Genomic DNA, 25311 nt, shown 5'->3' with positions numbered 1-25311 from the left:
ACGAAACGATTTCCTCGTTAAATACTCGTAAACTTTTCCTCGTTATTTCCTCGCAAATGTTTCCTCGTAAAATAGTCGTTAATTGTTTCTCGTCATTTCCTCGTAAGGTTTCCACGTAAAGAGGTCGTACATTAGCTACGAATTTACTTCGTTTTTATTATTTTTACAGAATTTAAAAATATAATTAAAAAATAATTAAAATTATTTAATTTAATAATAAATTAAAATTTAAAATAAAAATAAATCAATATGAAAATATTTTATATATAAATAAGTTTTGAATTTATATAATACAACAACCAAAAAAAAAAACTAAGGGTCGTTCATCGCCCGGTAGAATTCATCACTCCTCCTCGTAACATCCGCCTCGTTATGTACGTCGGATGACTCGCCTTGAATGGGATGTTGTTGTCGCATGTTCCTCAACATGGACTCCCATTCCGGATTTGTGGCCGCAATAACGTCCAAGAAACCCTCGACTCCACCCATACGAGATTTTGTCGCGGTCAACTCGTTACGCAGCTGAGCGGACTCTCTACGCAGCTCAGTGACTTCATCATCCCGTCGCTGACCATAAGACGATGTCGCTCTCGGAACATCGTTGACGGAACCAATACCCAACGTCCGTCCCTTTTTTTTAGGGACAACCTTAAAAACAAAAAATAAATATTGTAAGTAAAAATTTAAAGTTAAATTAAATGAATAATAAAAAATTAATTTTTTTGAAAATTTACCTCCTCGTAAATCTTATCCACGTCAAGTGTGGATAAGGTGACGGGTAATCCGTCGGTAGACTGCTGGGTCAGCTGAGTCTGGCGGTCTTCAACCCGAGCAACTACGTCGTTGTAGATTTGCTCGGACTTGCCATCTACAAATACGCCCGCCTTGTTCTTGTGGGTCCTCTCGTAAAGTTCCATAAGAGACGGGAGATGTCCCGTCTCTTTGGCCTAAAAAACAGTTAAGAAAGTTAGAATAAATTAATATATATATTAAAAAAATTATTTAATAAAATATTTAATTACCATTTCCAAACGGACACCGGCGTGGGGTTTTTGGCCCGTAGTGTGAAGCATCGGCCCGTTCCCGTGCTCATCGACCGTGTTACGGGAGTTAGAGCAAGCCTGGGCGATTCTAATGGAATCAGGAAGGCGCCAATAACGGATGAGGCCATCCCACACATCCGTGGTGAGCTCAGCGGGTTTGCCACGCTCATACCCCTTCACGATCCAGTCACCCTTCCAGTTGGAGACCGTGTCCAACAAGCGAACTTTCGCCTTCGCGTTAAACTTCTTCCTCACCCTCTCAGTGATCCCCAAGGCCCAAGTATATTTTTGCTGTTGGAAAAATAAATTAACAATTAGTTTTTTAGAAAGTATATATATAAATCATGAAAAAATTAAAGTATATATAATTAATTAATAGAAACTTACAGCGTAAATTTTGAACCACGTCTTTCTGACGTAGTGAGGCGTCTTACTCCAGTTTGGATGTGGCATGGAGAAGTAACCCTTGATCGTGTCGGTTACGTCCGATGCAAGACATCCGTCAACCCCCCACCTGGAAAATACAAATTTAAAATATAAATTATTTTTTAATGTTATAAAAGAAATTTAAACGAATTAAAAAAAAATTAATGCAACATACCACAAAGTTCCGTCCGGTCGGTCTGGGTCGATGACTGGTAAACCTTCTCTGCCTGGCAGACTGAGAATGTCCTCTACAGTGTACTGCGAGTAAGGAGCACTCGGAGGCACCATCAAATCAGGATGAATATCGGCGGCCATCGGAGGTGCCATCGGAGGAGGCACAGGAGGAGGCATCGGAGGAGGCACATGAGGAGCCGATGGTGCAGTAGAAGAAGTAGACCCACAGACTCTCTGAGTGTACTGAGTCTCGGGGACAGTCTCCTGGCCCGAAGAACTGGGAGCGGAAGAAGAGGCCGGGTCTAAACGACTACCCGACTCACCGAAGATCTCTCTGTAATGGGCAGTAAGTCTTCCTTTTCGAACCTGGGAAAAAAATGAAAATTTTAAAATTAACATCAACAATATATTTCCCAACATTATCCACATAATCAACATAAAATCCGCAAACCTATCTAAATTCCCTATACTAACCACCTAATCTATCATAAACCAACCAAATTAGAGAGGAATCAGAGAGGCTTACCATTGCTACGAAATGGAGAGGAAGTAGAGAGGAAGTAGAGAGGAAAGAAAGAGTGAGCGCTCGGGTGTATATATAAGATTACATATCGTCGCAAATTCCTCGTAAGTTTACGACGAAATAGCGAGCAGTTACAAAGACCCGTCTTTTTTTTTACGAGGAAATTGCGAGGAATCACAAAGGCCCGTGTTTTTTTATACGAGGTATTAACGACTATTTACCTTACGAGGAATTAACGAGGCTTGCTTTCTTATAAATATACCCACAACTCTCACTCTCAAACCACACACAAACTCCCAAATCACACCTTATCTCAAATCACAATCCTCAAAAAAATCCTATTCAAATTATAAATATTTGAAAAAAATAGGAAAAGGAGAAGATATTAGAATTCATGTGGGCGAGACTTACGTATTATAATTGCTGGAAGTCTTGCCACATGTTAATCTGGTATTTCTCTCCTTTTCCTAAATTTTTTCAAGTTTGTACACTACGAGATATTTACGACGATTTGTACTTACGTGGAATTAACGGGTTTATGTATAAATCCGTTTACGTGGTCTTTACGACGATTTCTGCTTACGTGGAATTAACGAGTGTTTTGTTTAAATCATTTTACGTGGTAGTTACGACGATTTCATCCTACGAGGACTTTACGACGATTTGTGCTTACGTGGAATTAACGAGTGTTATGTTTAAATCCCTAGAATCCGAAACCCGAAACCCGAAACCCGAAACCCAAACCCGAAACCCCAAACCCCAACCCCAAAACCGAAACCCGAAACCCAAACCCCCATCTTTAATTTTCTACTTCATATATTCCAAACCCCATATTTAATTTTAAGTTTCGTCGTTATTTTTAACGAGTGTTATGGTTAAATCCCTAGAACCCGAAACCCGAAACCCGAAACCCGAAACCCGAAACCCGAAATCCAAAACCCGAAACCCGAAACCCGAAACCCCAAATCCCTAAACCCGAAACCCCAAACCCGAAACCAAAAATCCGAAACCCGAAACCCGAAATCCAAAACCCGAAACCCAAAACCTGAAACCCCAAACCCCAAACCCGAAACCCGAAACCCGAAACCCGAAACCCGAAATCCAAAACCCGAAACCCCAAACCCCGAACCCCTAAACCCGAAACCCCAAACCCGAAACCAAAAACCCGAAACCCGAAACCCGAAATCCAAAACCCGGAACCCCAAAACCTGAAACCCGAAACCCCAAACCCCAAACCCGAAACCCGAAACCCGAAACCCGAAACCCCAAACCCCAAACCCCAAATCCCATATTCCTTATTTTCTACTTCATATATTCCAAACCCCATATTTATTTTTAGGTTTCGTCGTTATTTCCTCGTTGTATTACGTTATATTTACGACGATTTCATCCTACGTGGTTTTTACAACGAATTCATCCTTCGTGGTATTTACGACGATTTAGTCCTACGTGGAATTAACGAGTCCTTCGTCGTTATTTACTTGTTGGAATACGAGGACTTTACGACGATTTAAGCTTACGTGGAATTAACGAGTGTTATGTTTAAATCCCTAGAATCCAAAACCCGAAACCCGAAACCCCAAACCCCATATTCCTTATTTTCTACTTCATATATTTCAAACCCCATCTTTATTTCCATTCCAAACCACAATTCCCACATTTGCTTATTCATAAAACAAACTCCCACATTACCTTATTCATAAAACAAACCCCACATTATCTTATTCATAAAACAAACTCCCTCATCTTATTCATAAAACAAATACATCAATCGGATACATCGACATTCTCGTCATCACTAGAAACATCATCATTTTCATTAAACTCGTCTTCAACAGCTTCGTCTGTGGCATCATCGGTAAGATCTTCGTACTCGTGATTATGCGGATCAATGAGAAGGATATCATCAATTTCTTGTTCAGGTTCCTCAACTTCATTTATCTGTTCTTCTTGCAATGGTGGTTCTTCTCCACTGATGATTCGTCCTCGAGGTGTAACTTTGATTACTGCTAACCAATTTATACCTGAATCTCTCATCCGAGGGTATGGAAGGAAGCTAACTTGGTCTGCTTGTGAAGCTAAGATGAAAGGCTCGAATTTGTTGTACCTTCGTCCACCGTTGACATCAACTACACCGAATTTGTTAGACCGAACACCTCTGTTGACGACGGGGTCGAACCATTCACATTTGAAGAGGACGCATTTCAGCTTCAGTATCCCTGGAAATTCGACTTCAATAATCTCCGTCAAGATCCCGTAGAAATCTGTTTCCCCTTTCACACATATTCCATAGTTACTGGTCGCCCGTTGTCTACCATAGTCATATGTATGAAAAGTATAGCCTCGTGTGAAATACATCTGTGATGTGGTGACCTTTACAAGTGGAGATTGAATTACTTCGTGTAACCACTTAGGATAATCTGCATCGTCGTCGTCATAATCAACCTGCAAAAATAAAGAGAATGTTAATGAAATACAGATAATGTATGAAAAAAATTTTAGTTAATACCTGATTCCGCAACCACTTAATGAAGTGTTGATCTTTCCTTTTGTCTACGTCACTTGTGGATATACCAGGAAATGTTTCTTCGACTTGAGAAACAAATAGGCTGTAAAATCACATTTTATAGGAATGAATCTCTCGCAATTATACAATTAATTATACTTATATGTGTTTCGAAGTGTCAATATATGTTACCTTTCAAAATAACGAATCAATGGATCTTCGCAATTGAGTAGAATATAGGTGTGTGCACTATGAGCGTCTTGTTCACTCGACCACCAAACCTCTTTAGACTTCCCACCGAGTCGCCCAATCTGGCTAAAGATGTCTGGAACACCAGCAACTGCATATGTTGGCGCAACACCACCATCATCATATCTTCTTGGAGCTCTTCTCCGTGTACGTACTTTTGACGCAAAGTAGTACGATGTGAAGTGAGAAACTTCTTCCGTCAAACTTCCAGCAATTATAGAACCTTCAACTTTGGCGAGGTTCTTTGCTTTTCCCTTCAAATATTTCATGGCTCGCTCATACTGATACATCCATCCGTAATGTACAGGTCCACGAAGCAATGCCTCATATGGGAGGTGGACAGCTAGATGCTCCATGACGTCAAAAAATCCGGGAGGAAATATCTTCTCCAAGTTGCACAATAAGATGGGAATGTTCTCCTGAAGCTGTTCCACAACTTCTTCTTTAAGAGTGCGTGTGCTCAGATCCCTGAAAAATGCTCCAATGCCTTTTATATTCAAAAAAAAATTAAACACATTGTTAGTCATATATTATTTTGTAAATTATTGTGATATAATACACTACGTACCTGCAAGTGCTTCATGTACGTTTGTTGGAAGTAGCTCCGCAAATGCAAAGGGCAGTAGTCGTTGCATAAATACATGACAATCATGACTCTTCATCCCGGAGAACTTTTGACCCTTTTCAACACATCTAGAGAGATTCGAAACATACCCATCGGGGAACTTCACTTCTGATGCCACCCAGTTGAACAACACCGACTTTTTTTCTGAAGATAATCTGAATATCGGAACGGGAACTTGTCCATTGCTTTTAATATGTAACTCGCTTCTTGAGCAAATATCCGGCAAGTCCAACCTCGATTTTATGTTGTCTTTTGTCTTCCCTGGGACATTCAATATTGTATTCATGATGTTCTCAAAGAAATTCTTCTCTATATGCATCACATCGAGGTTGTGGCGCAGAAGAAGATCCTTCCAATATGGCAACTCCCAAAATATACTCTTCTTGTGCCAGTTGTGATGAACACCGTAAGAATCTGGCATATTACGAGGGACATGCCAATTACCACCCCAACGAACTGTTTCGTTAGCTCCGTAGTAGTCGATTTGCGCTTCAATTTGTTCTCCAGTTAGATATGGAGGAGGAGTGTCTCTCACAACCCTTTTGTGCCTAAACAAATTCTTGTTTCTTCGGTAAGGATGGCCAATGGGAAGAAATCGACGGTGACAATCAAACCAACTTGTCTTCCTACCATTCTTCAGTTGAAACGCATCTGTCGTTCCATTACAATATGGACAAGCTAATCTCCCATGTGTAGTCCATCCAGACAACATCCCATAGGCAGGAAAATCACTTATGGTCCACAAAAGCATCGCTCGCATCGTAAAATTCGTCTTCGTTGAACAGTCATACGTCCTCACCCCTGTTGACCACAAATCCTTCAACTCTTTTATCAGTGGTTGTAGGAAAACATCCAGGGACCTTTTTGGATGGTTCGGACCAGGTATTAATATGGTCAAGAATAGTAACTCCCGTTGCATGCACATCTCCGGTGGCAGGTTGTATGGAGTAAGAAAGACTGGCCACAATGAATATTGTCTCCCTGACATTCCGAACGGACTAAATCCATCTGTGCATAATCCGAGATACACATTCCGGATATTGCTAGCGAAATCTGGATGTACTTTGTTGAAATGTTTCCAGGCTCTTGCATCTGATGGATGAGTCATCTCACCATCCGTCTGAGTATGCTCGGCATGCCATCTCATCTTTCCAGCAGTCTGCTCTGATTGATACAATCTTTTCAATCTGTCTGTAATTGGTAGGTACCACATCCTTTGGTACGGTACCCTATTACGTCCCCGTCCTTGCGGCTTGAATCGTGGCTTCTTGCAGAATCGACATTCTTCTAGCTTCTCATCATCTCCCCAATAGATCATGCAGTTGTCGATGCAAACATCTATCATCTCCGAAGGCAACCCAAGACTATAAACCAGTTTCTGAATCTCATAATAAGAATCAGCAGACACATTGTCTTCCGGCAAGTACTCTTTAAACAAGTCCGCCCATTCGTTCATGCAACTTTCAGGTAGATTGTGATCAGTTTTAATATTCATCATTCTAGCAGCTAACGACAATTTAGAGAGACCTTCTCTACAACCACTGTAAAGTGGTTGATTCGCCGCGTTTAACATTTCGTAAAACTTTTTTGCATCTATATTAGGTTCTTCATCTTCATCATGAGCTACGAATGCATCAGCTACCATATCATGAACCCTATCATAATCTACCATCTCCTCCTGATGGTAACTATGTTCATTATGCAAATGATGATCAACCGGTTCTTTTTCCTGAAAATTGCTATTACTACTACTAGCTTCATTCTGATCATAATTAAAACCTTCTCCATGTTGAAACCAGATATAGTAATTTGCCGTGAAACCTCTATTTATTAAATGCTTCCAAACATTTTCACGATTTGCCAGTTTCGAATTGTTGCATTTCCGACAAGGACAGAACATCTTACCACTTTCTTGGGCGAGCGGTGTTGAATCTGCTTGATGCATAAATGTCTCCAGACCCGCAAGGTATTCTTTCGTCACTCTCCCGTTAGCATCTCTATGCATATACATCCACTTCCGCAACTCGTAAATAGTCCCGGAGCCAGCCATTTTTTTTCTTTCACGTTTTTTGTTGTTGGTGTGTTTAAAATGATGTTCAAACATCCATATTTATAGGAAAATTCGAATCTGGTAGTTGTAATTTTGCTATGAATTTACGACGAAAATTAATTAGGTGGGCAAAAAAAACGTGTAACACCTATAAAGTTGGTGGATTCAAAAATTTCCTCGCTAAATACACGTAAACTATTCCCTCGTAAATACCACGGAAAGTTTACGTCGTATTTACGAGGAAATAGTTTTTCCTCGTAAAATACTCGTAAAATTACATCCACTTTACGACGAAACAGTTTTGTCGTTACGTTACGAGGAAATAACGATGACTTTAGTTTTTCACGTAAATTCGTCGTAAACTCGACGCAAATTTACGAGGATTGTTTTTCCTCGTTAATTTTGGTCGTTAAGCATGTGTTTTCTTGTAGTGTATGTGTGTGTAATGATAAATCACATATCATCATAATCATTATCTCAATATATATATATATATATATATATATATATGATTATTAGGAACAAACCATTTGCCAAATTCCAAATGCCAAAATAAACAAGTATTCTTCTCTTCGGAAATGTTCTTAGTGTCCAAGAGAGAACCACATTGATTTTTCATAGATGATGGAAGTCTGGAACTTTCCCCGTATGGCCATTATTTTCTCATTATATTGATTTTCCTTACTTTGTTTATTTTATTTTGGATTTTTAACCATAAATTCCATGCTCTAATTATTTTTGGTTTCAAAATTTTATGTCATTAATTAAATCCTAGAATGAAAGAAGAAACTAAAATCAGTTCTAATAAGATAAATACAAACATGTATTAAAAATAAATGTTTTCTTCCTTCTTAATATTATCTTAAATTTGTTTTTTAAATAGTTTATATTGATGTATAAAATTCTAAGCAAACTAAGAACGACATATAAGATCAAGTACAAGTGCAGTATTAGGCTTGTGCATTCGGGTACCCGATCAGGTACGAAACTGTTGTTTCTGGTGTCGAGTTTTTCAGGTTTTAAAACCAGGCCCCATTCGAGTATTACAAAATTTGGGTCGGGTTCGAGTCGAGTCTTCCCGGGTCCGGATGAGTTCGGTTTTGATGTTAAAGAATCTGAAAATAACCAAATAACCAAAGTATCTGAAACGAGTTCGGATATTTGTACCCAAAATAACCATTTACCCGATTCAGTTCGGGTATTTTCTATCTAAACTATCCAAATGTACCAAGAAATAACAAAAAATACTCATTAGATATGGTTTTGTTTGAGCATTTCTATCAAAACTATCTTATTTTATCTCAAAATACACAAAAGTCAAAAGTATTAAAAAGTAACTAATATATTTAATTTATGTTTTTAATTTAAACTATTAAGATAATTATAACTAATATTTTAGATATATATTTAATTTTTGGATATCTTCGGATACTCATTCGGTTCTCGGTTCGGATCGGATTTGGCACTGGTACTTCGGATATAGCAATTTTGTACCCTTTCGATTATTTATTCCATGTTTGATTGGGTTCGGGACCCTGATTCTTGGGTCGGTTTGGGATCGATTATTCCGGTCCGAATATTTTACCCAGCCCTGTATAATTATTTTATACGCCATGTTTGGGTTAAACATGGCATAAAAATAGAAGAGAATGTAATAAACTGATTTCCGTTGTATTACTTTGTTGTAGTGCACTTTATATAACATTCATAAATTTTGATACATTGAAAATTTGAAGAAGGAATACATCAGAGAGACAAAAATGAGATGGGGAAACACAATCACACCAAGAGATCAATAAGTTTTAGTTAGATGATTAAACATCAATAGATTTTGCTTAAATATTTGTCAAGCAAGTTATCAACAATAACTTGATATGCTCTCTCCGTTGGGTGGTAGCTATCCCAAAATATATAGGCCGAGGAATTAGAACATGTGAATGGATTCAATGAGTTACACATGTAGGATATTGCGAGAGAGCCTCTACCGCAACATCCTCTATCAGCTACCTCAAAACCTGAAACATGTTGAGATAAATGCACTTAATACTTCAGTAGTTTGGTTCAGGTTTTATGATACAAATAATTTTCTTATAAAAATATATTTATAAGATGAGTTACCGTATTTTGAAGGATGTTGGATCATGTTGTAAAGAGTATCATAAACATCAATGTAGAGGATGACACCGTCCAACTCTTTATCTAAAGATTCTAGTGCTGGTGAAAGCCTTGCGTTGAATTGTTTTGCCATGTTGTTTAAAGGTTTAACACATCCTCTTGTAAACATTCCTCCAAACACTGTTCTTTGAAGTGGTACACATCCAACTGGCACTGCGCTAAACACTCTGATTTTCTTAGCTCCAAGCTTATGTAATTCCTAAGTATTATACATAAGATATATAATTAGTGTTAGATATAAGGTTATTATTTTTCGATTTAAATTTGTATATTAATCAGTTTAAAATATTTACTCTTACGAATTTGACTGCTGAGTCAGCCAAGAAATTGGGATATGAGGTGCGGTCATATTTATGAGATTGAGCCATGAAAGTGTGAGCAAGGTCGTTGCTACTGGAACACACAACAAAAAAACTATGGTCCAAGATATCTTGAGCTTTTTTCTCTCCAAAATGTTGTTTGATCGTTGATATATATTGTTTGAAATATGTTAGTTGATCCCAGACTGATATCACCGACTGCAAAAAAATAAATGTATCAATTGATTTTAATAAGTAACCAACGTTTACCGAAAAAATATTTATAACGTACCATAATCTTAGCTGTTAATGGATCATAACCAGTTCCTACAGATGCAAATGTTACACCCTTAAGAAGATCTTGGGGCTTCAAATTCGGGTTCATAAATGCTGGTAGTGACTTGGCTATTCCCAACTTTTCCGCTGAAAAAAATTAGTGAAAACAAATGTATCATGATATAAAAATAGCTATAAGATTTTCTATAAAAAATATAAAAAATACTTCAAATAGTTACCAATGAGATCAGAGGGAACTCTTCCATCAGAAAATCTTCCCGTGGCCAAGCCGCCGGGAAAATCCTTGCCATAGGCAGGGCCGGCCCTCAGATTTAGGGGGGTGCAGACGGTTTTTAAAAGATTCTAGCTAAAAAATTTTTTTGTAAATTTGGGGGCCTAAAAATAAAATTTTGGGGGTTTTTTTTATGTAATTTTTTCCAAAATTTTTGGGGGCCTAAGGCCAATGTTTCGTTAGGCTTTGCCCAGGACCGGCCCTGGCCATAGGGAGGAAAATTGCACTTCAAAAGAGTTGGGAGTCTATTGTTATTACCAGTATCCATAATTGAATCTCCAAAAACTATTAGTGCAGGGATTGTTGCATTCTTTCCTTGCTTTGCTGCATTAGTTTCAACGGCAATGAATACCAAAACAAGGCATAACAACTGAAGCTTCATTTTCTTAGTTGATTTGTTTATTTTTCTTCTCCAGATGTGTTTGCCTTCTACAAATTTGAAAACATGCTTGTATATATATGTTCTTTAAATTTGTTGAACTTCTAAAAATATAGTTGTGTTTGTTGGTTCTAGTTAGTTATGACATTCCTTATGGTCTTAACGACAATAGAGATTATCGTTACTTTTTACCAATAACATCGTAATGAGCTGGTTGTCATAACTTAAATATACTATGTTTGGGATTTAGACCAATTACATAAATGTAACCGCAAGACATAAAATGTTAAGCCAAACTTGGTTTATAAACTACTATCATATGTTAATTTAGGATTCGCATTTTACTCGGTTTATTTTACCAATTTATTACTATTAATAATTTTATTAACTATATTCACATACATATGTAATTATAAATCACATATCGTCATCATTATCTCAATATATATATATATATATATATAATTAGGAACAACCCATTTTCCAAATTCCAAAGGCCAAAATAAAAGGGAGACTTTGCCCGTATGACCATTATTTTATCATGATATTGATTTTCCTTACTTTATTTATTTTATTTTGGAATTAACCTTAAATTCCATGCTTTCATTATTATTATTTAAAAAATAATAATATCATTAACTTAAATCCTAGAAGAAAAGAAGATGAGAAAAGCACTTATAATAGAAATACAAATATATATTAGACAATAAACGTTGACAAACAAAAATATCAGAAAATAAACATTTTTTCCTTTTTAATATTATATATCTTAAACAAAGGAACATTTCTAGTGTATGTCTATAATTTACTACTATTTTATCTTACAAATGTTACACATTCAAACTCTATGTCTATACTATACTATTATTTTATCTTACAAATTATATTTTCTAAAGTTGTTACATTTAAAGTTAGTTTTCATGTTTTTAATGTATGTTTTTTTTTTTCAGATCTAAAATTTTCGGATTGAGTATACTGCAAATGAAGTCTACTAACCTTAACTTTTAAGCAGACTTCTACTCAAATATGATTTTCATTTTTTGTTTTATATTTTCTCATAATTTTATCTTATTTTGCAGGTATTATCTTCCAAAGTTTTCAAATCATCTTTCCAAAAATGTAAGATTTACATTTATTCATTTTTAATTTGTATTTTTTTGGTTATATAATACTAAATTTATAGATACAAACTCTATGTTTTTTCTTTGCTACTATTTTAGATTAAAACACTATTTTGAAATATTTTGCAGAAAAAAACTATTTCCAAACTTTGTAAATGTACATTTTTAGATCTAAAAAGTTTTCGATAGTGTAGACTTCTAATACAGTCTACTAGCATGAAGTCTACTTAAAAATTAAGGCTAGTAAACTTCAAAAAAAGTCCACTAAACCATAAATTTTAAGTCGAGAAGTCTACTAATATATTATTTGAATTTTTTACCTTATGTTTTTCTCATAATTTTATTTTATTTTGCAGGTACTCTTCTTCAAGACTTCATTTGAGATATCAAGATTATGAATAATCAAACACTCTAGATTTTATTGAATAAATTGTTTTGTAATAATTTATCATTACAAAATATTCATATGTAAATAATTATTTTGATACATAATCTATAAACATTGTATTCATTTTTTAGTTGTGTTTCACTTATATGATATTATTAATTTTTGTTAGCAATCAATTTTTCAAAAAAAATACTCAAACAGCCAAACAGTTAAAACCACCATAAACTAAAACAACAACTAATACACACGTGAGAAGAATAAAATCTGTACAATCTTTCCAAAAAGTTTCAAGAGTAATTAATTACAAAAATTTACAATACGTCTCAAGTGTATACTTAAAAAAAAAATACAGGAACATACTTCTAAAAGTCTACACTTAATAGTTAACAACTTAATCAAACAAGAAATTTGTTAGTTCCATAATTACAACACATTAACTTTTAAAATTCATTCAAGACGATTAAAATTCGTTAACACACACTGTAAAACAATTGAATTGTGAAAAACATGATGAATAATACACAAATTCACTTTTAATAGAATAATACACAAAAACATAGATTTCTAGACTTATTAGCTAACTACATAGTCAAACCAAAAAATTGATAGTTTCATAATTATAAAAGATTTTTTGAAAATAGTTCAAGACCATTGAGATTAACTAACGCACACAATCAAACTAAAAAAAACTTGAAAATACATTATGAATAATACACAAATTCACTTTTATAGATTTATGAACGTAGACTTTACATTCAGTCTACAAAATAATAGACTTTCTTTTCAGTTTACATTTATAGACTGTCATGTAGGTCTACTATATACGTTTGCAAAATCCATGAGTTATTATGTGTATTTACAAAAAAAAAAATGATTTTATACGTCTAGACTTTCTTTTCAGTGTACATTTTGAAAATGTTAGTTTTTAAATATTTTTGGTCAATTTTTAAATATTTTTGTCAAATACAAAACCAACTTATTCAACGAAGTCAAATTTTTGGTCAAATACAAAACTGATTTTTTGTAGACTTTCCAAGCAGTCTCAATAATATAGACTGCTGATGAACTCTACTTTGAAAAGTCAAAAATTTGGTTAAATGCAAAACTAACATGTTTAACGTAGACGTCTTAGTAATTCTACCTATTTTTTGTTTTTGTTTTCAAAGGTACATACGTAGATTTCCAGGGAAGTCTTCTTTACAAAAAGTTATTTTGATCAATTGCAAAACTAACATGTGCTTTGACTAGTAGACCGTTTCGTAAGTCTACACATACAAAATAGACTACTATCGCGACACAAATCTGAAAAATCACGAAAATCATGTAAATAGTTACTTTTCCGGTGTAAAGCTCGCTTCCACCCTTTAGCACCATCCAAGCTCCATATGAGCAAAAAGAACCATCTTTGGCGATTCACAACTGAATAAACTAGAAAATATTAAAGTTTAGTTTATAAAATTGAAAGTTATGAGAGTTTTTAGATGAAAATGAAGAGAAAATAAAGATTTGTTGGTTCAGAAAGAGAGAGAGAAAAATTGGTTAGAAATTGAATTCTTGAGCTTTTAAGAACTCAAAAATGGTGATTGGACAATTGATGGCAATGACATTCTTGTAAATAAGAAGAAATGTTTAGGTGTAATAGGTTTTCTCTCATTTTCAAAATAATTAAGAAATTAATTAATAATGACAATTTTGTAAATAATTAAAAAACACGAGCCTTGTGTCACTGGATGAATAGTAATGACAAAAAGTTAGTTTTATGGTTGACTTAAAATTATAGGTTGATTTTGAAAAAAGTCATTAAACATATCCAACTTTATAGAACAAAACCTAAATTTATATAATAAAATAGGAATAACAACATGTATCGATACCGAATATATATAGACTCCATAACTTCACCAATTTGTAACATTTTCATCTATATACTATACCCTCTCTTTTTTTTAAACAAAGCATCTCTATACTATATCTACTTTCTAATGGTTCGTCTACCCCAGTTTGATTAATTAGACGGTTTGCGTAAAACGTCCTATGGCAATAGGTCGTAAATTGTTAACCCGACGTAGAAACCCTAGTTCAAACCGATAGAAAAGAGGGTATCATCCATTAGTATTTTTTTAATTCTTGATCCAGAACCTATTATTGATATAGGTTGATAGATAAATTTTTGATATTCTACAAGAAAGCACCAGCCATGGATTTGATGTGTTACTACTCGTGATGGAATTTTACTTTCACATATTAGTTTTGAGATGCTTAAGAACCTTAAATTTAAAGCCTTTTTTCAAATCAAAAAAAAAAGAACCTTAAATTTATGATGAAAATTTATTATAAATCACTAGACCAATGCTTGCTCATACGCACTGATTTTTATTATCATATATAAGTTTCATTAGGATATATATCTTATATTTGAAACTTAGGTTAAGGAGATGAGAATTGTTCATGTTGAGGCAATCCACAAACTAATCTCGAAGAAAGTAAAGAACTAGAGATTAAAACTCGGTTGAGGCTTTTGTCAAAAAAAAAAAATATTCGGTCGAGGCAAATATCCATTTTTAGGGTTTGCTTATTGATTGTGTGCTTCTCTTTTTTATTGGCTGTGTATAAAGAACATCAATAAAAAGTACTCCCTCTTGAATTAGCGTTGCTTTGACACTTTTCACACAGATTAAAAAAATAGCGAAAATATATGTAAGTTGTTATTAATTATATCTTTCTGACCAATAGTATTTGAGATAAATAAAATTATTTATAAAACAAATGTAGTTTGGAATTAATTTTCAGCTGAAAGTAAGTAGGGGTTATTGGTTGTTGTATTTTAATGGATTTGAAAATCTGAACTAAATCTAGTGTTATTGGTTCTATGATTTTCAAATATGTATTAAAATCATGTGTTATTGGTTTAATGATTCATAAATTTTATATCAAATCAAGTGTTATTCAATCGTACGGATTTACTAATATATTTGATTTAATAATGGATTTGAATGGATTTGTTTGTATTTTTTAGTTAAAAATACAAAGACTCAAATCCAAGGAAAAACCTCCGGATTTGCATATTTTACTTGGATTTATAAATACTATATGGATTTCTAAATCAATCAAAATATATAAACCAATAACACCTCCTAAGTATAATTTGCATTTGAATTATAAAGTAACACTTTTTGTGTAACAATCAAAAAAACTAGAATGACACTTATTATGAAACAAAAGGAGTATATAAATAAGTCATTTTTATTATGGGTATAAATTATACAGAACATAGTTTTGAAGTATGCTTTAATATATATCATTACAATTTCGGGTATGAATTTGCTTTTTGGCTATATTCTTGATGTACGAGTTACTCGAAAATCCTAGTTTCTCACTATAATCGGATCACTTAAACTTAGACAAGTTATTTTGGAGATCACCGACGCCAATCAAAGTCTAATTGGATGATTTAAGGGAAATTTGACCTCATGTCTGTAACAACCCAAAAATAAGATTCTAACCATAGCAGTTTTTAGGGTACGATATTGTGCATATTTTATGTATAATACCCAAAATATCTCATTTTGTGCGTGAGAAATTGTAAGGTCCACCGTCTCTTTACTTTTCGATAACCTCTGGAAACTTTGCAAATGATCCCAATTTCCTATCGAGACGAAGGAATCAAGGTAGGTCCGGTAAGATTGAAGAGCATGGTAGTCTATCTCAGAACTTTTGAAACCATCCCACTGTGTATTACATGCACTTACATTGGAACCGCCGTTTTTTTTTTTGCAGATCCAGTTTTAATGGTTTTAAGAAGATGAAGAATCAGATGATTGACTGAATTGGAGAAGATAAACAGTAGTTTTGTGTAATGTATTATATTCTATTTTATACTCACAATATAGTATGTTACGATTCTCCTCTTGCTCTTTGGCAAATTGTATCTTTTTCGCCTTCTGACTCTTCTCCTTCACTACTCCACTAGCTCCATTGTGTTTTTCTTCAGCACCGTCGCCACTCATCGCCATCCCAGAGTCAGATGCTGGACTGCATTTGAGAAGTAGAACAATGATCTCTATTAGTATGTTTAATTCTATACTATTGTAACAAATGGAATAGAATGTAAAGTCAAACAAATGTTAAAAGTTGCGATGAAATGAATTGTCTGTTTTGAATTCTCTAAAGATAAAAATTTATATCTACTGCGCACAATTTTTTTTCATGAACAATCCATTTCGATGAAGAATATATATCAATTCTTGCATAAATCATTGTAAATATTATAGTATACTATTCTATTGTCAAAGTATAGTATATATCAATATTTCTTCTTCTCTTTTGTTTCTAGTCTGCATTCTCTTCCCCATATTTTTCTTCTCTTAACTTATATTTGTCTTCCTTTCATCCTCAATATTTTTCTCTCTCAGCAACAATGCAATTTTTTTTTTTGCTAACATAATATGTATTATAGTTGTTATAGTACTAGTATAAAGTAACTGCAACAATGCAAATAAGTTTTGTTGATATACTATGTATTCAATATAACAGTATAATATCATGTTAATTGTGCAGATCATGTCTAAGGTCGTCATTTCTTTTTCTTTTGCATTCTCCTCGAACATATCATTGTCACCATCGCCACTACTGATTGTTTCACCGCACCCGTCATCTTCTCTTTCACCACAGTCACCACCCGTCATCTCTTCCACCTCTAGTGTACAAACGTACCCACTATAGCCGCCTCCACTTGAATTACTTGTTATACCTTCTCCAACAAAATGTTTTTCTATAGCAACATCGGCAGACTATACTATATCACATATAGTATACTAAAATTTCCACCCTTATCGTCCTTATCTGTTAGCATATATATGTCTCGTACACAGTACAGTCCAACAATTTCAAGCCTTTTATGGTCACCACTGCTATAAGGTTTATCTTATTGCATTGGAGTCCACCTTCGCGCCCAAGAAACACCTAGGCTGATGGTCTCTTTAGCTTTTGTGGTGCTAATACTACACCATATTTATTATAGTATAGTGTTGTTTATTGTGTAATACACTTATAAAAAACGTTGCGTTTCCAGTTACGTGAATATAGTAAGCTAATGGTTACGATAGAAATGTGTCACTCTCTTTATCTTCACGCGCATGCGAGTGCAAAATGAAAAATGTCAAGAATTGGCTCTAATTGTCACATCCCATGACTTCCACTTTACTATGGCTAGATTCTTTATTTTGGAGGCTCTTATGAATATTGAGAAAAATCACCCATGATTTAATACATATTGAAAGCAATAAATGATAAGGTGTTTACAAACATATAGTTTAACTTCCGGATTAGAATTGTGAAGCAGCTTAAGTCATACCAAAAAAACTGGAGAACATTCTTGCCATAAGCTAAACTTATGTCAACCTTTTTTAGGTTAGTGTTGTTACAAAGCTGTGTCATGAAAAGAAGAAAAAAAAAATACATTTTGATCAACAGAAAAAAAATATTCATCCTTAAGAAGATGTGGATATACATCATGGAGTTAAAAACATACATCGAATTTTCTCCCCACTCTGCATTCAGAAGTGGAAATTCCTATTTAGAAAATGATTTACATGATTTTTAATGGGAGAACAACACTTATTTCTGTAAATATATCTGTAAACTGGTGAAGATAGTGTCTAAATTGGTCGATTAGTATGTATTTCTCGATTCATTTGGAAGAGGTTGTGATTGTCAAGATTAAGTTATCCTTTTTTCTCTTTCACTGCTTTTATGTAACTTAAAAGCATATATTTCTGTAAATTGTACTTTGGGTTGATTTTCAAACCATTTTAACCAGTTAAAAGCTGCAAAAGAAAAATCATACTAACATGTTTATAATCTCTAATATGGCCGGTGTGATCGGTCTAAAACTATTATTGTATTGCCATCATTTATATTCAAACCCATAGAAGGTATGTTTTTGAATATTGTTTTATTGACGAAAAGCAAAATTTTGAAAAAAAAATAGATGATATGTTTTTTTTTTGGTCGAGTGATATATGTTTATTTTACTATACGTAATAAGTATATATATAGTTGCTAATTTATTATATAAATAAGTGTTATGGATTCATTATCATTCCAAAAATATATCCTTCCAATGTAAATAAAGAAACAAAAAAACACAATATGTAAATACATATAACTTAATAAATCATTATTATAAGAATATTTTGCTTGTAAGTTCTCTTATTTATTTTATTTCTCCAAGAGAAACTTTTGGTCCTTGTTGTTGTGTTCTCTCACGAAGACTTGTGTTGAAAGAGCGGCCAGAGTGATCTCTCTCCCCACAAAAGGAAACTAAACTTGTTCGGTCGTTGCCTAGTCGAAGGAGTCTCACTGCAATGCAAAGCTGAAACTATCTCTCTTCTCTTGGAAAACCTCTTCAGGTTACCAAATCTCTCTCTCTCTCTCTCTCTCTTGCTTCTTCCTCCGTTTTAGGTAATCAACGTTCGTGTTCGTGCGGTTTGCAAATAAACGTTGCTTGTTAATGCACAGGATAGGATTGATCGAGCCAAAAACAAAAGATCATCTTTGTAGAATTCGTGTTTTCACGTTTTCTGTTAAGCGTTAAAGATTTCAACTTTATACTGTTTTTTGCTTCACTTATGTGACTCTCCTCTTATCCCTTTACTAGTCTTTGTTTGTGATCGGTGCGTTCTCGGGATTGACCCGTCTCGTTTTAAGATAAGAAGCATGTTCTTTCTTTCTTGATTCTGGGTTTCACGCTCTGAAAACAAATCGATTCTATTCTTTTTGAATTTTGTCTAAGTCTTGTTTGGTTTTGCCTATGTGGTTCTGTTTCTTGTTTTCTGATCTGAAACAGTAGATTTATATCTCATCTCTCTAACTGTTGGTTTCATTCTCCTTTAAAACAGCCATTCAGATTCAAGTGTATTATGATCTTTATTGTATCTTTGCCTCTATTATGTGATTTTTAAGCTTTTGTTTTCAAGACCTCTGGGCAATGAGTGAAGAGTGTCTTCTTATATGATCTCAGATTAACCTGTTGTGTATGTTCGTCTGCTTGTTATAGTTTGCCATGAACACTTCGAGTATGTTCTTCAACATTAAACGAGTGATCTTCTCTTATATGCAGTTTTTGTTTTCAATTCCCATTTTATAAAATGGATGAAGAAAACATTCCTATGGAAGATCCTTGCGGCGAAGAATATGTGTGTGGAGATCCAAAAGTTGATATTCGTGTTGGAGACGAGTATCAAGCCGAGATACCTCCTTTGATATCTGAATCCGAACGTGCTGCCTATCTTTCGAATCCTCTAGCTTCTGAATCTAATGCCGTAGTTGTGGGACTACCTCTTGACATAACGTGGATAGACACCAAACTTAAAGACGATGTTAATGTAGACATGAACGAGTCTCTCAAATCTCTGAAAACCAAAAGAAACCGCAGAGATCAAAAGATGAATCTTGAAGCTGTGCCTGAGAGATCATCCAGCTCATGGGAAGATTTGGAGGTAGATGCCTTTGTTCTTGGTCTGTACACATTCGGGAAGAACTTCACTCAGGCAAAGACGTTCTTGGAGAGCAAAGAAACAGGAGAACTGCTTTCTTTTTACTACGCAAAGTTCTACAAATCTAGCAAGCACAAGATTTGGTCTAACCCCCTTAAGAAGCGGAGTAGAAAATGCATACAAGGGAAAAAGCTTTACTCAGGCTGGAGACTACATCAGTTGCTGTCTCGTTTGATGCCCAGCATTACCGATGAATCTCTGAAAACAAAGCTTGTGAATGTGAGTCTCATTTGCACATTCTCTTACACTGAACATGTGTTTGAATGTGTTAATTTGTATTAACCTCCAAGGCCAAATGACCGCTGGGACGAAACTAATATTACATTAACAAAGGTTTGCCTTATCCATTAACAGGTCTCAAAGTCATTAGCTGAAGGGAACACATCTCTGGAGAAATACATCAGCTCTGTGAAGGAGCTAGTGGGTCTTAAGTCTCTTGTAGAGGCAGTAGCAATCGGTAAAGACAAAGAAGATCTGACAGTTCTAACAACAGAGCCTGTTAAATCGAAGCAATGGTTCACAGTTTCCTCCTCTGCTGCGGTTCCTGCTGGTTTAGGGGTGTACAGTTCACTCACGTGTGATGAAATAATCGAGAAACTGAGCGGTGGTTCCCGTCTAAGCAAGGCCCGTTGCAATGATATCTTCTGGGAAGCTGTGTGGCCGCGTTTGCTAGCCAGAGGGTGGCGTTCTGAGCAGCCCAAAGACCGAGGCAAAGACAACATTGTCTTCCTCATCCCTGGGGTAAAGAAGTTTTCTAGACGGAAACTTGTTAAACAGAATCATTACTTTGATTCCATCAGTGATATTATTAAAAAGGTTGTTTCGGATCCTGAGCTTCTTGAGTTTGATGAGGCAGTAGAGATCAGAGCTCCCAGTGAGAATAACCAGGACCAGTTAAAACGGCGCTACCTAAAGTCTCCAGAGTCTTCTTCTTCTACTCATATGAAGTTCACTGTTGTGGATACTACTAGTTTGGCTTCAGGAGGCAAGTTGTGTGCGTTTAGGGAGCTGAAGAATCCGAATCCAGAATCTCTAGCTTCTCAATCAAAGGCCTCTTGTGTGGATGTAGAGAAGCATGGTAAAGAATGTAAGTGGGAAAAGAGACGAATGAAGAAACTGGTGGAAGAGCCGGTGAGGTTCATGATTGTGGATTCATCAGGGATAAGGAGACGGAGACGTTTGCCCGCTAGTGATCCATCATCTTCGCAGAACAACCAGTCTGGTACCAATACAGGTGTGACTGGTTCTGGTGTGAGGGAGAAGGTTCGGTCAAAGAAGAGGTCTGTCCGGAAATCAGAATCTGCTAACAATCATTCTCTTAGTTCTCCATTTCCCTTGCCAAAACGAAGGAAGCTCAGTGCGTGTGTAAGGAAAGATATAGAACGTTTTGGTGAAAGTTCGATCAAGACTGAGAAAGCAGAAGAAGAAGAAGCTGGAGACGGGATAGAGATTCTGAGGCTAAAGACTGAACCAAATGAGTTATTTTCATCAGAAAGACAACAACAAGAGGAGTCAAAGCAGCTGTTGTGTTCTTCAAAGGGTCTGGAAGAGAAACTGATTCAACTTCCTTCAAGGTCAGGCGCAGACAAGAGGAATTCTCCTTCCACTGATCATGGAACTACTCAAGAAACTGCATCAATAAAACAAGAAGAAGAAGAAGAAGAAGAACAAGAGCAAAACCAAGAGATGAACGCAGATCCTCCGAGAAGACAAAGCACAAGAAAGAGGCCATTGACGACTCGTGCTCTTGAAGCTCTTGAATCTGGATTTTACACAGCAAAGAGTACACCTAAACCGATAAAACGGGAAAGGTCTAAAAGGATCAAGCACTCAGCCAATGCGAGTAACAGAGCTCAAGGTGAGTCAGACGATGGTTTTCTTGTAAAGGAAAGTACATCAAGTAAGCCGCTGGACGGAGTAGAGTGTTCCGAACCGAGCTTTCTTTCGGATAAAGCAACAAGAGCAGCGAGTAAGCCTGTGGATGAAACAGAGGATTCTAACAGGGAGACAAGCGAGTTCTCTACTAAACGTCCTCCCATTCTTTTGAAACTTCCCTTTAAGCGAGGCTGAAGTAGAATGAATCATTTTTGGGCTTTTACCTGATCTTAGAGCTTCAACTCTCTCATGAAATGTGTATAGAAAAAAAAAAACTCCTTTTCTTTTGTTTTTGCCTGGTAAAACTCTTTGAAGACATATTTTATTCTTTTGAAATCGTTTCTCTTTATAATGAGCTCACACTTGCTAAATTTCTAGATAAATAAAGATATGTTTTTAGTCCATCTCCTAGTACATTAACAAGAACTATATTTAGATTTCATTTTTCGGTTATACATCCGGTGGGATGAATGATTCACATAGGAATATACATGCTAGATACGGAGTGTAGAGGCCGCTTCACTGTATCATTCATTGTCTCGTGAGCTAGTCATTTGCCCAACTAGTATACTTAAGATCCCATCCATTGCTTGACTGTCTTTTTTCGGCCATAACACGGTCTAGCTTTGATACGGTGACATTTGGAGAGTCTTGACCATCTTATAAATGAGCTCGTATCACTTCATTTGTCTAGACTCTAGACCCAAATGCTTATCATGGTCCTTTGGTCGGTAGAAATGGTCTTCAGTGTCGATTCTGAGGTCCGGATCATCTAGCTCCACTCCAAGCTCCTTTGTTGGCCTTCCCGGGCCGTCCTGGTTGGTGGTGGTGCCAGAGCCATGATCACATCAATAGATGTAAGCTTATGATGGTGTGTTAGTGCAAATAAATTATTTATTTTTCGAGAAAAGATAGGAAAATGGTCGAATGGAAAATATGTGATTTGTTGCTAAAAAAAAAAAGGGAAAATATGTGATTAAAAATAGTGAAATGCATGGCCATAAACACACTCAAAATAGAGTAGCACTTAAGATACTCTAAGCTATTGAAAATACTCGACTACAAGTCTTTCTTCATTTGACAATTCCTAACGATGTTATGTATCATTTAAAAAAAATATTTGAGACTCGTTTGACTTTATTAGTTTTATTTGCCTTTGATAATTTTTCACTTTGAGTAGCAGACACAATTATCATTTGAAATAAGCCGATTTCATGATACAATCAATCATCTTATCATACTAGTACTGGTAATGACGTCGAAAGCATATTCATATATTATAACTATCTGTCTAGCTTACTTTATTTATTCAATAAAAAGATATATAAGAACTCTAATAACCAGCCGTCTTATCCCCTTCAGTATCTTTTGCGAATTGAACATCACACCCAAATGGAAACGTAAGCATATATAGCTTGGTCTCTGCCTTCATTGACCACCTGCAAGCCATAGAATAAGTGAAGACTTCGATTGCATTGAAAAGTGAATTGAATTATGATTCATTAGGTGACAAAACAAACATGTATGTACACAAATTGTGATGAAAATGGCCATGAGCAGCTTAGCCCTTGATGAAGGTCCAACCCGCACCGACTTGGATGTCATTATCAGGTTTTTTAAGCACTAAAGGCACCGTCGTTGTGATCCTAACTCCTAAGCGACTCATTGATCACCTGAAACAGAAAACCGTGCTTGTGTGAGCTATTAATTAAGATATGTCAGTACACGAAGAAGCAGAATGGTAGATACTCTATAAATGGGTGAAAGTCATGGTTTTGTAGTCTTCCCATGTTAAGCAGGCGTCCTTCTCAGTCCTATCTCCGATTATTCTCGCATGATCTCTCTCTGTAACTCTCGCATGACTGTAAGCTTTTCGCTTATGAGCTTTACTGTAGCAGCAAGAATCTGTGGCGTTGTCTCGTTAGCAATCAGAAGAAAAAAATGTATATATGTAATTGATCGCATCCTCGACACGCTCATCTTTGCTTTTCCTCCTTCCTTCTCCACATATGATTTTGAAAAACTCCCCGAACTCCTCTCCTAATGCTCTCTTCTTCAACACTGCCTCCTTTAGCAAACTCATCATCCTCTTTCTTGCCTGCATGTAATCACTATCGACCACGACCTCTATCGTTTTTAAACAGGCGCATAGTAAGATTATTGAAAATTTGAGGGATTTAGATTTGGTGGAAATTAAAATGGATTTTGAGGATTTTTTGTGGTAGTTTTGGTAGGATTTTGAGGATTATTGTGGGGATTTTAAGATTTTTGAGATCTGATTTCTTTCGAAAGTAAAAAAAATATTATTGATGTTATAGAATATTTATTATTTATTTTATCAAATTTTGTTTTCTATTGAAAAGAGAATAAGATACTGAAATTTTTTGAAATTTTATTTGTTATAAACACAATTGTAAAAATCTTTTATATACTGGCATTAGAGGTGGTAGTTCTATTCACTAACTTTTAACAATAAACTAGAATTTGACCCGCGCAACCGTGTAAGTGTTTTTAAAATTTTGTGAATTCAATTTATAATTGATCATGTTGTTTTTAATTTTTTGTGAATTCAATTTATAATTGATCATCTTTTTTTTTTTTAATTTTGTGAACTCAATTTATAATTGATCATGTTGTTTTTAATTTTTTGTGAATTCAATTTATAATTGATCATGTTTTTAATTGTTTGTATGTTATGTTGGTCTTGGATTTTGAAACAACAGATTGATATGTTAGATAAGTCTAAAGACCAGCATTGTTTTTTGGGTGCTATAGAGAGGGCATATTGGAATGTAGAGTCATTGAGATGAATCAGATGGTGGGTGCTTATATAGAGAATGTCACGATATTTTTGGTTACTTATAATGAAAAAAAAATCTAACTTAATAGTGGAAATGAAGAAAATCAACTAATATTAGAAATTTAACACACGAAAGAAGTCATGATTTCTATTTTAATAGATAAGATATCTCTCAAATCCCTTCAAATCCTAATTGATTGATATTTTTTATAAAATTTCTAATTTTCAATAAGATTTTTTTTAAGGATAATTTTTTTAAAAAAAATTGTACAAGTGATTAACCCAATAACCTGAGATTTTGAAGTATTTATACAAATGATTAATCCAATAAGATGAAATTTAAAAGAATTCGTGCAAATGCCAAATTCAATAGGAAAAATTAAAAGAAAAAAATGAAATTCTCTTGTACACTTAATCCAAGAGAATATCGCATAAAAATCTCGAAAGTGACACTTAGTAATATTTTAGACTTCCAACATTTTTGACTAGCAATTTAAATTTTTAATCTAATATTTATATCACAAAAACCTTCAACTTAACTTATTTATTCATCC

The 25311-nt window shown here is 34.9% G+C and overlaps 2 protein-coding genes across 2 annotated transcripts; one reads left to right on the top strand and one right to left on the bottom strand.

The window, feature by feature from the left end:
• Positions 1 to 9417: 9417 nt before the first annotated feature.
• LOC106417072 (GDSL esterase/lipase At1g59030-like) lies at positions 9418 to 16539 on the bottom strand. Its single transcript, XM_048767722.1, has 4 exons — positions 16425 to 16539; positions 10363 to 10493; positions 9715 to 9970; positions 9418 to 9611 (listed from the first exon to the last, which is right to left on the bottom strand). Exons 1-4 carry the CDS (start codon positions 16537 to 16539, stop codon positions 9418 to 9420), a joined length of 696 nt encoding a protein of 231 aa, XP_048623679.1.
• A 2201-nt stretch (positions 16540 to 18740) lies between these two features.
• On the top strand, positions 18741 to 22361 carry LOC106386693. Its single transcript, XM_013826507.3, has 3 exons — positions 18741 to 18936; positions 19647 to 20301; positions 20437 to 22361. Exons 2-3 carry the CDS (start codon positions 19675 to 19677, stop codon positions 22150 to 22152), a joined length of 2343 nt encoding a protein of 780 aa, XP_013681961.2. The 5' UTR covers positions 18741 to 18936; positions 19647 to 19674; the 3' UTR covers positions 22153 to 22361.
• The last annotated feature ends 2950 nt before the right edge of the window (positions 22362 to 25311 follow it).

This window comes from Brassica napus, chromosome C9 (assembly GCF_020379485.1).
Source record: "Brassica napus cultivar Da-Ae chromosome C9, Da-Ae, whole genome shotgun sequence".
Taxonomy (NCBI): Eukaryota; Viridiplantae; Streptophyta; class Magnoliopsida; order Brassicales; family Brassicaceae; genus Brassica; species Brassica napus.
This window is presented reverse-complemented; position numbering and strand designations above follow the sequence as displayed.